This window comes from Mustela lutreola, chromosome 12 (genome assembly GCF_030435805.1).
Source record: "Mustela lutreola isolate mMusLut2 chromosome 12, mMusLut2.pri, whole genome shotgun sequence".
Taxonomy (NCBI): domain Eukaryota; kingdom Metazoa; phylum Chordata; class Mammalia; order Carnivora; family Mustelidae; genus Mustela; species Mustela lutreola.
Genome location: NC_081301.1, coordinates 22,284,817 through 22,298,904, shown reverse-complemented (window position 1 = coordinate 22,298,904; position 14,088 = coordinate 22,284,817). Strand labels below are relative to the sequence as shown.

At 38.1% G+C, this 14,088-nt stretch overlaps 1 protein-coding gene across 4 annotated transcripts in view; it reads right to left on the bottom strand.

Moving 5' to 3' along the window:
• Window positions 1-14,088, bottom strand: part of SVEP1 (sushi, von Willebrand factor type A, EGF and pentraxin domain containing 1) — a 180,214-nt gene that overhangs the window by 107,711 nt on the left and 58,415 nt on the right. For all 4 annotated transcript variants that reach the window (XM_059143460.1, XM_059143462.1, XM_059143461.1 and 1 more), the window contains exons 6-7: window positions 7,704-7,883; window positions 1,057-1,254 (exon numbers count right to left, since the gene is read on the bottom strand). In XM_059143460.1, coding sequence (XP_058999443.1) covers window positions 1,057-1,254; window positions 7,704-7,883 — 378 coding nt within the window. The remainder of the gene's footprint in view (window positions 1-1,056; window positions 1,255-7,703; window positions 7,884-14,088) is intronic.

The window sequence follows — 14,088 nt, the reverse complement described above, 5'->3', positions numbered from 1 at the left end:
AATGAGAAGTATCATGTAAGTCTGCCTCTTGTTTCTTTTGTGCAGTTTCCCTTTTTTCTCTGTGAAACTGAGTTAAGATTTTCTTGTTAAACTCTGGACCTCAGAAATTTTGCCAGTCATGAAACTATGCCTGTCTAATGGTCAGGGGCTATGTATGGCTGATCCCATGTTTCGAGTTTAGCTCAGAGAAACTTCCTTTTACTAATAAGAAAGTTCTCCTCCATCCACTTCCCTCTTTCCTTCTGGAACTCTTTGTTAAATGTACATTGGGGCTTTTTCCTATCCTTGGTATTTCTTAGCTTCCATCTTTTTTATTTGATCACTTGGGATATTTGGGTTCTTTGTTTATTATTTCTCCATTCTGAGGGAACTCTCAGTTTGGTTCTTCAAATCACTAATAGTGTTTGCAACGACATCTGTTCCATTTTGTTTACCCTTCTCTTAGAGATATTTTTGATGTTTTTACTTCTGAAAACTCGTTTTTGTTCTCGACACCCCCCTTTTCATAGCAGTCTGTTCTGGCTGCAAGTAAGATGGCAACGGCCTCCTGTGAAAGTTATGGGATGCAGGTTTTCAAGGGGAATGGGGTGCCTGGGTGCCTCAGTTGGTTAAATGTCTGACTCTTGGTTTCGGCTTGGGTCATGATCTCAGGGTTGTAGGATCAAGTTGAGGATTTTCCCTCTCCCCCAATCTTTAAAAAAAACAAAAACAAAGCACTGATAACGTGCTTCTTTTTAAATGGACTCAGTCCTATGGGCTTTATATGGACCAGAAATTCCTCAGAGATTTTCATCTCCTGATGGACAACTTACCTGATTTCCAGCTTTAACATTATCCTTATATTCTACTTCTTCTGTCATTGCCTGGCCTATTAGAATTGGATTTTGTAAATCCATCATTTTGAAACAGAAACCTTCATAGAGTGTATTAGGATAACTCCTACCACTTTATCTTGGATTTGCAGCAAAAGCTGCAAAGAGGGACAGGCCCACCCTGTACGAACATGCCTTTATATAGGAATCTCGTTTTCAACCTGACCAACACAGGGGGGCCTACCTTTACACACAGCTGTCTGAACTTTGATGTTCCACTTCCCAGAGGTGGTGCATCTCACTTCTTCTCTGACGCCTGATAAAATGAATCCTCGGCGGCAACTGAGTTGACAGACGGTCCCAGGTCTGGCAGGCTGCTTGCCACAGCTGTGGGGGGAGATGATGACCCCTCTGGGCTTCTGAAAGGTGGGGCAGTGGCGCTCTGTTGTAAGGAAATGAAAGAACGTTATTTGCATTCCCACCAATTTCAAGAAGAATAAAATTATGCTGCCTAGGAAATGACATACGTCATTAAATGGTATCTGTTTATGACACTGAACATATGATACATTATAAATAATGCTAAACTATATATCTTTGGTTATCTCATGTTATTTTGTCAGTGTAGCAATACATTGAAAAACTTCTAACTGGTATTTTAATTAACGCCAACTGTGATTTTTATCACTGGCTTGGAGCACCTTCTTTCAGTCTGTAGAACATTTATCGCTCTAAAGTACAAAATAGTAAATTAGGGCGCCTGGGTGGCTCAGTCAGTTAAGTGTCTGCCTTTGGCTCAGGTCATGATCCCAGGGTCCTGAGGTCAAGTGCAACATCCCCTCTCCCGGCTCAGCAGGAAGCCTGCTTCTCCCTCTCCCTCTGCCCCTCCCCAAATCATGCACTCTCTGTCTCTCTCTTTGTGTCTCATTCTCTCTCTCAAATAAATAGATAAAATCTTTAAACTAAAATAGTAAATTAGAGTCCCTCTTTCATGGATTAACCAGTATATTCAGCAACCTGTCTCCATTTTATGAGTTCTTTTGGTTCCATCTTTTACTGAGCACATTATAAGAAAAATTTTCATTCCCTCCCCCAAATCACTATGTCATTCTGGGGCCCTGACCCTTTATGTTATCTTTGGAACAAATGAAGGAGGCAGAATGCAAGTAGAATGGAAACTCCAGACTAAGACTTACTGTGGGATGTGTGTAAGTGTGTGTGTGTGTGTGTGTGTGTGTGTCCACCCATGTGCACATTTGTTTGTTTTGTACTGATTCTACTGGCAGCACTCCTAGCATCTTTAATCTGTATTTCCGATATAATAACTGCTAACATTTATTCAGTATGTACTATGCCAGGCATTCTTCCAAGTGCTTTACGTGTATTGACTCACTCAATCCTACACACTGAGGGGTACCGTTATCATTCTTGCTTATAAACAAGAGTGTTGAGGCACAACTATGGGAAAGTTACCCACAGTCAACATCCTTGAGGTCACCCTGTAGGTATGTGGCAGACTGTGTGCTCCAAAATATTTCACCACCACGCCACCCCCCTGAAATTTCTTTCAAACTCCTGCCCCGGCAAAAGCAATTTTTTCTGAAAAATTGGTTGTTTCTTTATTTTTGCACAATACGTGCCAAACGACTGCCCAGACTTTCTCTTGCGCTGCAATAAAGAGGAAAATCAGAGCCAAATTTGTGGTTCAAATGTAATGACCCTGTGGGTCTCAATATCCCTTATTTAGGGATGGTTCTTTTTAAATTAAGAAAATTATCATTTTAGCTTTGATAGTCATTGAAGATTTTTTTCCCTGTTAATATGCTCTTTTTTATTGTTTATGTTATTTTGGATAAATATTCTTTCATTTTTATATAGCCTAATCCACTGATTTTATTTCTACCTCTTTTATACTTAAGTTCTGAAATTGGTTAACATTCACATATTTTAACTATACTCTCTAATTTTTAATTTTATATTTTAAAATCTACAAAGAATTCATTTCAGTGTCTGGTGTGAATTAAAGACACACAAGAATTTCATTTTATTTCATTTGTTTTTCCCAAGGAGCTAGCCAATTTTTCCATATTACAAATTGAATAAATCTTTTCTTCTCAACTGACCTGTAATGCTTCCCCAGTAATACACGAGACTCATAAGCTTTGGGACCCATTCAGTTGTCTACATCTATACAGCAGTACTGGCAAATTCTTCATTTTTTTAGTTTTAGTATATATTTTAAAACCCCATAGAGCTACTTTCTCTTTACTATCCTATATTACTCTTCCCTTTTGATCTTGTTTTTGTGATTTTTTGTGTACATATTCTTTCAGATAAGCTCTAGAATCACTACCTACTTTGAAAAGAGGAGCAAAAAAAAAAAATCTCTTTTAAGGTATTAAATGAGATTGTACTTTACCTATAGATATATCTACAGAGTACTTCCATTTCGATAAAATTTTATAAAAATATTAGTGTTCTCTCTGTCTCTAACATTCTATAATTTGTATAACACCATTTCTAGACACTGCTGTTTGAAGTTACTGTTACATATTTTATATTTTCCATAGGTTTTCTGAATGTGATTTTTCTCTATATATTCTATTTATCATTGTATATGGAAAAGTTCTTTATCTGGTATTCTTACGACATTTGGGAACTCTCAGCTCTCTTAGTAGATTCATTCCATTTTGGGGTAGACATGTAATCTATCAAAGATGATGATTTTAAATCCCCAAAGCTCTAATCGTATGATTTATTACAAGTGCTCCAGCTTTGAGAACAATACTACACAATATGGATGATTCTGGGCACGCTTTTCTTTTCCCAGATTTAGTAAGTCTGCCTTATATTGTTTCCATAAGTGGTTGCAAGTTTAATAAGGACATCTTTTTTATTATGTCACTTATCAATATGAGCTTCTCAGAATTTTATTGAAAATGTGTTTTAAATGATGATGAATGGCATTTTTATCTTCTGCTAAGTAACCATGTGAATTTTTCCTATTTGTTACAATGAAACAACTTATTATATTGATTGATTATATCTAATTTTAAGCCCTTCTGCAGACCTAAGTTAAACTGCTGTTTTGACAGGCCATTCTTTTGGTAGTATATTTGCTGTCATATTTTATTATCTGTTTTTTAGTAATAGCTATCAAGTTGGCAACTTGTAGTAGTTTGATAATATAAATGATTTAGCTTTCCATTATTTGGGCCAAGTTATATGGTATAGAGTTACTGTTTTCTGAAAAGTTAGAAAGAGTTTCATTGATCCCTCAGTCATATTTGGAGTAATTAATGCTCAGATAACATTTTCCACTTTTTATAAGTAATTATACACTGTCATTTCTACTTTCTTCCTGACTCGTTTAAAAAACTTTATTTTCATAGAAAATCATACATATCACAGATTTTTAATTTATGTGAACAAATTTATGTATAGTGTTTTATTATTCTTTGAAAAATCAAAGGCCTCTATATACTTTGTTATAGCTTCTTAGAATAATTCTGTTTTTGCATTTTTCTTATTTATATTTTAAAAATCTATTATGGTAGGAGTGCCTGGCTGGCCCTGTCAGTTCCAACTCCTGGTTCTGGCTCAGGTCATGATCATAGGGTTGTGAGATCAAGCCCCACATAAGGCTCCACAATCAGCGTGAAGCCTGAGATTCTCTCTCCCCCTCCCTCTATTCCTGCCTCCTGCATGTGGCTCTCTAAATAAAATATTAAAAAAAATTAAAAACAAGTATCTCTTCATTCAAAGATTTCCCTCTTACCCATTCTACAGCATCCCATCTCCCTTTGTAGTTCATTTTCCTTAATTATTAGTATGTATTTCTTTTAAATTCCATTGCAGTCATTCTTTTCCTAACTTTTGAATTTAATGTTTAGTTTCAATCTCCCTGTTTAAAATGAAAGGATTTATAACTACAAAACTACATCAGTGTATAATTTAGCCCATGTCTCATAACTGGTGTTAGGAGTTTCTCAATTTTGTTTTTTATCTTTTTAAAAATTGCATTTTTAACTTCTCATTTGTCCATTGAATTCATTTCCTTTATTTCTTTTTCTATTGAAGTCTTTATGCTTCAGTGTTTTTGTCTGGTTCCATACTTTAGAAAATGCTAAGAACAATCATTAATAACATTGACACTGTTACTTGTGTTTCAAATAACCTTTCTTTTTTGCTGGTTGCCTTTTGATAATGTAAAGAATTCACCTGAAGTACAGAAATCTAAATCTTTATGTATCCAAATCTGTTCTTCTTTTCTTTTATTCTTAGAAAATTCTTCTCCATTAAAAACTCAGATCGTCTTTTTATTCTCGAAAGTTCTCCTGCATAAAATTCCACATCTTTTCTTATATTTCACTCCTTAATTTGCCTGATTTAATTAATCAACTTCGTTTAGTGATTTTTTTGTATGTATGTAGTGGAGTCAAAATTAATTTTTACATAAGTTTTTTCCCCATTGATTTCTGGAATTTCCTGTACTGAGTGTTATACTCTTCTATAAACAAACGTTCATTTCTGCACCATATTTAGTCATGTATAGCTCCATTGTTCTGTGCATCCTTGTACAAATCATGTCCTATTTTTTAAGTACTGTGGGTTCACAGTCTGTCTTATGACAGAGAGAATAAGTTCTCTCTCATTTCACTTCATGTTCAAAATTCTTCTCTTTTGTACCTGTCTATTCTTCTATCAATTTTTTAAAATCAGAATTTTCACAGTAATTACGGTGGTTGTCAGAATTTGGGGTTTACAGTAAGTTGTTCCCCAATAAAATGTAAAGAGAGATGCAATTTCCTTTGATAGTTACAAAAATCCACCGAGATGTGCATATGTTTTAAATCATTAGAGAGATGTGCACAACAATCTTAAGAACTGAGAACAGGAACACCTTATTAGAGGCATTACATTGTTAGTGAAAGACTGGGTCCCTCAGAGAGAAGGTGGACAGTCATGGAACCAGGGAAAGAGGTGATTCTCAGGAGTAAACATTTGTATTTACATAGAAAATCTAGCCTAAGGAGACAACATCCCAACTAAAGAGGTTTATTGAGATTTACTGTCCCATTGTAAAAGCCACCTTTTTTATAGTGATAGATCCAGCACCCTTACTTAATTCTGTGGAATATCTGAAGAAGCAAACTCCCTTTGTTTTGGTCTTATGCAAAATAAATGTGTTCCTGATTTGGGTGTTCTTGTAGATTGGCCTACAGGGAAATACCGTGTTTGTTGGGCCTAAGTCTTAGAGTATTGGTGCCAGTAGGTATGTCATTGCTAATGAATTGAATTTTTGTTTCATAGTAAATTTCATTCTCCTATCCAGGAGAGATTAATCTCTTCTCAGTATGGTAAGTTTTTCTGAGCTTGCACAGTGAGGATCAATTCTTGGACTGTTAAACGAATTCCCCCAGACCCTGGAAGCTCAATACCTTCCTGGCAATACCTTCCTCTATTATCAACCATGGATCCAATACCAGATAATACTAGAACAAACCTGTAAATTAATTTGGAAGAAAGTGACATTATAAATGATACTGATACGAAATGAAACTGATATTATAAATTAATATCTAGTTTCCCATCTTGGGTCTTGGCATATCTCATTTCCTACATACAGATCTTCTTTTTCCTTTTTTAAGGAGTTGGTTACTTTGATTTTGGAAACAAAGGCAAAAGGAAAAATTAAATTTCCTCACTGCCTACATCCTACTGACAAGTCCTTGAAAGGCGCAGTGTTAGGAGTGTTAACATTCCTTTAGGAACTCAGCTGCCCTGGCATTGATACTTTGCTAAGGGCAAAAGACATTCTTAGCCTGAACCCCAGGATCCTGTGAGTCTACTTTAATATATAAAAGTTCCTTTGGAAACTCCCTTTATCTCTACTCCCCAAGATATATGTTAGCAATCATCCTCCAAGCATATGGCCCCCGATACACATCTGAAGGGTCCCATGACTGAGTTTTTATTAAACAGTAATAAATCACCTTTCCTAACAATTGCTAGTCCAATCAGATTCCTAGAAACCTTGCTTCCAAAATACCTGGGAGACTTGTGCTTTCCCTAACCCCCTCCCAAATTCAGAGTACATGATCAGTCACCCCTCAGAACCCCAGCACAGCTCTTTCTGCCCACGGGTCTTATCCCCGTGCTTTGATAAAACCACCTTGTAGCACTGAAGACTTCATAAGAATTCTTTCTTGGCTGTAGGCTCTGAACTCCAACACTTCTACATCAATTTAATTATACACCTGCCACACTCCTAGGTATCCTGTATGTGACATACAATAAGGATTCACTAAATGGTAGTGACCCTCTCATCATCATCATTATTATTACCACTGTTATTTGTATGTACAGTGTATAAGGAGCAGCAGACTGGTAAAGCTCCTGAATTTATTCATTCTGGACCCAATTTCAGTAGTGAGATGTTATACCTCATCATGAAGGACAAGCCAAAAAAACCTTCCGATGAAACAGAATGTTATGGTCTATGCCAAGACTCACTGGTTCATAATCTTGTCCTTTCATCAACAAGGTGAAAGTAACTGGTATTTAGCAAAGCATGGGATCACACAGCATTTGCTATTTACAAAATCCACCCAAATTGGCCCCAGTTTAAAAAAAAAAAATCACTATTTGAAGCTGTAAACTTCAGTGACTTGGAAAATGGGAATCTGGTGTAGAAGTCTTTTTACCAGTGGAGAGGAATAAAACGGTGTATTTGTTTACGTACCTGTGTCTCTGTGCACCTGTATATATGGAGGTGTAGCCATTATATTCATTAGGAATCAGTTTTAGTTCCAGGTTTTCACAGAAAAGAGGAAAATCCTAGAGCCAGAGAAATAAATCACCAGAGGTACCATGCCTTCAAGGACTTACCCACACACCGGGGTTCTAGGCCATCCCACTGGGCGTTCGCTTGGCACGTAAGCTTAGCACTTCCTTCTAGTGTGTACCCTTCATCACAGGTAACCAAACACACTGTCTTGTAGGACATTTCCCCAGTGGAACAGCTGATGCGGCCATGTTTGGGCTGGCGGAGATGAGGGCATGTTCGTACTATATAAAATGAAAACAACTAGGTCACATTTTACTAAATAAACACAAAAATAGTAAGTTTAATAATGCCTACACATTGAAAGCAAGAACATGCCTTTTCTTAAGATGGCAAATAGTAAATAATGCACCATTAGGTTTTAAGCTAGTGTGGGACCATTAAAAGCACGTGTTTCACCAGATGCTCTGCCCAAGCAAAATCACTGTGGTTGGCCCCTGCCCACAGGTGGGACACTTAAGCTATCTAAGGAATCTGGTCATAGATGGATGCTGACACCTGTAGATTGGAGGTGGCTGACAATGGGAGGTCTCTGTAACCTTGGCTAGGCCTTGGCTGTGATTTTCCAAGCTATAATCCAACAAGGATTGTATGAATGAATCCAAAGGCTACAAGGAGTCTGTTTCAGGACAGGGATTCAGGTTCATGATTAAACCATTCTCAGGTCTCATGCATATATGGGTATACCCTGGGCCTCTTAATGGTCCCAGCCTCCACAAAGCTACCCAGCCTCTGCAATCTTAAAAGAGAGTATCCTACTCTCTGATCATAACTCTGGCCCTTTTAGCTTTTTCATCCCTTTCTCCCAAGACACTGACTGCAAATCCTAGCTCATGATGCTAAATTTTGACTTAATTTATTAAGATTGTTTTATTTGTGCATTTTTGCTGCTGTGGCAAAGACAGCTAGCTGCTTACCCAGTAACATTCTTCCCAGTTTTATTCAGCATAGAATAAACACAGCTAAAAGGTAACAACTGCCCACCGCCATTGCAACAAATGATAGGCAATGAGCTGTGAACTGAAGTTGGGTGGTATATATGGAAAAGTTTTGAATGGAGACTCTCACTTGAGAGTGCTTTTTGCCTTCCCCTCCTCTTCCTTCTTAGTCCTAAACTATGGACATGAGGGATAGTACCCTAGCATATTACAGTGTAAGTAGAGAATACTCCAATAGGATAACTATCATGCCCAAAGATGGTAGAGCAAAAAAATAAAGAAGCCTAGGTCTCTGATGACAATGGAGCTATCACACCAGGTTAGGATTACCTGCTTCTCTTCTACTTTTAGATGAGAGAAAAATAAACTCTTAATTGGTTTAGGACGGTACTACTTGGATCTTTGATACCAGTAGCTGTACATAAATCCCAATTTCCTGTGCCCAGTAGCCAATCATTTTTCCTTTGCTAATTTCCTAGGGAAAGATCTCTCCCCTCTGTCGGCTCATGTGATTTGTATGTGCTCCAACCCTGCTCAGAGGTAGAGCTTGTGGCCTAGGATCACATTTCCCTGGTCTGAGAAGTGAGCGGGTACCACTGGGGACACAATTCCTTTATCTATCAGCTTTAAAACCACCATGAGAGAGCAGCCAGGCATATTTACTAAACTCTTGATCCTGGAAATGCTCCCCATGCCTCAGTCAGCCTTATCCCCATCAGTTGAAGTGCCACAGGGTGTCTAGAGAAACATGCATTTTCCTAATACTGCTAATTCTAACTCCTTAGCCTCAATACTACATCACAGAAGGTCCAAGAGGACACCCAGACTGTCTGCCTCTGCAGGTCCCCAAGCAGCATCTGTGCTCTAAGCTCTCCCAGCAAGATCATCCTCACTGCCCAGCCCATCCAAATCCCATAATGTGTCTTAAGGTCCCTCTCAATTAACACTATGACATCCTATACTCCTGTTTCTGACACTCTCTTAGGATGCCCAAGGCTCCAAAGTTATCCCTCATCTACCAGGGTCACCCCCATGCAGTTCTAACCCAAATCTAATTCACACACTCTTGCACCTGCCCTCTGGAATACATGATCGGTCTTCAATAAATCCTCTCCTATCCTAACCTTCACTTGCCAACTTTTCTTTCACATTCTTATTCTAATCAAAATCTCACTGTCTCTATACCAAGGCCTGCAGGTGAGAGAAGTGTCCTCTTTGCTCCTTGGGACTTCCCAGATTTTTGCCTCTCCCTTCCTCTTTTCCTTCTAAAACACTTCAGTTCCCACAAAATGTCATATTAAATACTCAACATCTTTTCTTTCCCCCCAATTCCCTGCTGACCTCTGGGCCGCTTCTTCTTCTTTTAAGATTTATTCTCTCTCTTTCTTTCTCTGTTTCTCTCTGTCTCTTTCTCTCTTACGCACACATACACACACACACACCTTGGTGATTTCATATATTCTATGTAGAAGATCATTCCGGGCGTTCTCTTCGTTACCTCCTCTCCTCCAATAAACATATCCTTCGCCCTACCTCAGCCTCCCTTCCATTGCCTTATCCCCTAGGCCTTGCTATCATCAGCCTAAGCAACCCACTCTCTGACAACAACCGCCTCTCTCCTTGGGTCACTCCTGAAGGACTTCAACTCCATCAATTTCTACACCCTCCTGGGATCTCCAATCTTTCACATGTTCTGTGGACAAAATTATCTCTGAAGAGTTACTCTTTCTACGCCCCTTTTCCTCCAGTTCTAGTTGAAACTCACTCTGTTCGGGATTTCCCATTGGAGGAAGTATGGAAAGGGTAAAGGAGAAAGGAAGTGGGAGAATAAGCAAAGAGGAGGAGAAAGGGAAGACCAGGCAAAGGGAAGGTGGGTAGAAGAGGAGGAGGGGAGCGGAGAAAAGGGAAAAGAGTAGTGGAAGGACAGTGCAGAGAAGGGATGGGAAGCTGGAGGATGGGGACCGAAGGTAAAGGAGGAACGGGGGGAAAGGGCAGAAAGGGCTGGGGGAGGGAGGCTGTAGAGCCCCGTGGAGATTTATCCTTCCAGTCAGATGGTATGTACATCCCTGTCATAAACAGAGATACGGAGAGGAAAAGAGAGTACATTCCTGTTGGATATGTGAAAGGATGTTCACATATACTCATTTGCTCACAGATTTAATCCTATAAGCATCAGGCATAGCAAACACACACACACACACACACACACACACACACATAACCTCTGCAAAAGAACAAAGTTCTATTATCAACAATAATACTTATGTAACATTAAAGGCCAGAAGAAAACATGGCAATTTCTAGATATAATTTTTATAATTTTTAATTTTTTATAAACATATAATATATTTTTATCCCCAGGGGTACAGGTCTGTGAATCGCCAAGTTTACACACTTCACAGCACTCACCAAAGCACACACCCTCCCCAATGTCCATAACCCCACCCCCCTTCTCCCAACCCCCCCCCCTACCCCCAGCAACCCTCAGTTTGTTTTGTGAGATTAAGAGTCACTTATGGTTTGTTAGATATTTTTGAACAAAATAATTTGGGACTCAAGAATCTGGGGGGACTCTGGGTATGATTTTTTTTCTTCTACATTTCTGTATTTGTGAATTCTTCATATCAAGAATATATTTATGATGAAAGCTTAACTTTATAATAAGAGGAAAGGAAGTTAGGAAAATTATTCCGTGCATATTCTGCTGAAGTCACTGTCTGGCAGGATCTATTCTGAAGGAACCCATTCAAATGATATTAATCAGCAGAGCATAAATATTGGGTGCATTAAATATACATATTTAGGATTGATTATTCTTAGAGAAAATTCAAGACTCAAATTAAAGATTAAACCATAAGCCTTAGCCTTTCCATCCCTGGGATGACTTGGACCAAAGTCAACTACTGATGACAGATGAGTAGATATATTTTGCCTTCCACATCTAGATTTTTATTGAATGTGTCCATTATGTAAGTAAAATCATTGTTGAGTGTATCAGGTTCACAGAAGTGATTTGCCTTCCATATTTTGACTTTTATTAAGTGTGTCCACCATATGTGGCAGAATCCCAAGTGACAGGTGGATTAAAAAGGTGAACAGATAAATTCCTATGATCAAAATATATAGGATCCGGAAAACCATATTAAACAACTACTTTTAGATGTAATAAGCTGCCAAAATCACTCCGGCTTTCCAACTCAAGACGAAATGGATTTGCAACATCTCTCAAGAGTACTGACAGTAAATTAGAGTTGGTGTTTCATGCACATACAAATTATATTGTTTCTCAAATGCTAGTTTTAATAAACTTTCATTGCTCCTCTGGGAAACAAAGCGTATGCAAGAATTCCTATTTAGTGCTTAAACATCTTATATTCCTTTTTAACCAAGAATGTTTTTAATAGAAACATGCTTATTTATTAGTTTCAGTTAATTTTTTTTTATTTCAACAAGCTGAAAAATTCGCACAAATGTTTCTTGATGTACATCCATGTTAAAGCAATCCTTAAATATTTGTTTGGTCTTTTTAGAAAATAGCTATTTACTCCATCAAGAAAACAGTCTAGTAAGAAGTAAACAATGTGAGAACTGCTCTGGTTCTCATTTTAAAGGCTAACTGGATTTTTTCCCCCCAGGTAAGCAGTTCCTGCCAATCTCCAAATTGCAATAGTATCTATACTGAAAATAAAATAAATCTGATGTTAAATGTGGTATTCTCATTGTTGTTTGGAGCATTTTCTCAGGGAAAATTCTATTACAAAATTTAATTTTCTATGATGTTGTGGTTTAGTGAGTCATCATTAGGAAACCATAAAAAAATCCTTACAAGTTGAGAAGTAAGTGTATAATTCAGATAAAATTTTAAAAAGAGTATAAATGCTTTATGATGAATACGGAGGAGGAATAAGACTCAAGCCTATTATTTTCAACACTATAAGACTTTAACAATGCAACATGAAATTTATAAAAGTCTTTATATCTTACACTGATCTTTCATTTCTGTTTCAGTTTTGGAAAAATTTTCAAGAAAAAGATAACATAACTAAAATGGTACTGTTCCTACAATTAGATTTAAATTAGATCCTAAAACACTGTTTTCTCCATGTTACCCGCCCTGAGACCGAAGCGAATCCCCATGCAGCTGCCGTATTTCACCGAATCCCAGATGCTCCAGTTACGAGGCACACCATTATTTTCTGTGCCACTAATAAAGGAACAATAATATCTGTAAAAAGACTTAATGCCACTGATTTTAAGGTGCATCTTAGCTTTTAGAGATGTTAAAATGTGTGTGGGGGGGGGAATGTTTTAGAATTAAAGAAATACAGAATATATTTCAAAGAATAATATCTCAAGTAACTAACTTTACTAAAGATGAGCTAGAGGAAGGGATTAAGTATCTTCATTTGGGACAGCTCTCTACGCTGGTAAGTTAGGCAGCAGCTTTGGGGATGAAACACAGATTTTAGTTAGAGCCAGGATCCCATTTCATCTCTCTTTTGATTAAAATTATTATATTTATATTGGAATATCAACTGAAATTGCATAAATAAGAACAGGAATTTTTTTTTTTTAATGAAAATGCATAATGGAAAGTGACAGAGGCAGACCACTGACATACCTCCTTATCAGTGCATGTGTCAATATGTGTATTTGCCAAATTCACATTCTTGATCATTCACTAGAGGTATCACCAAGAATTGAGAGGAAGAGATACATTCTGTGCTCATAAAAAACTAACAGTCGAGCAATGGTGATAGACCAGTTGTTTAATAAAAGTTAAATGTGTTGGTTGTATTATAAAACATTGGTTAAGCTGGGAAATAGGCTGTCAGAATCCCCTTACTGTATGCCAGATGAGAGTTAGTCAAAAGATGAACCTGTCCTGGATTTTAGAAAGCAGTAAGGGAAGCAGTGGTCACTGCAGCCAGACTCAGTGATGGGCAAATGTAGACAAGTCCCATGGGTTCCAGGTTGTCTTTGCTCGCCTCCATTCCAAGCCTCAACTGCTAACTCTTGTTGACCTAAGAAGACTCCAAGATCACTGCCAGGTTCTTGGCTGTGGAGCCACGGGGTGTGCTTACACACAAGCAAAGATTCTCTTAGACCTCCTAACACATTCGGCTTGGCCTCACAGGCTGAGTTGGTAGTAATACCTCTGATGCTCCAACTTCTCTTCTAGATCTTCGGGTTGCCAGTTCTTCCAAAATTGTGTAAGGTCTGATTACTAAAATTAATCCCTTATCCCGTGATACTCAGGGTGACCAAGCTCAGGGTGATCAAGCTTCCCTGACTGACCCCGACACACACATAGCACAAGGCCTCTCATCTGGGGAGAACAGATTGGTGGACATGCATACAGAAGTCAGAGATCATCCCACCCAGGCCGAGAAGTTTGATGACAGCAGAGGGTTTGTATGTAGGGACTCAGAGCAAAGGCAGGCCTATCAGACACTCAGAGCTGTGGGAACAACCTGTCAAAGGACAGCTT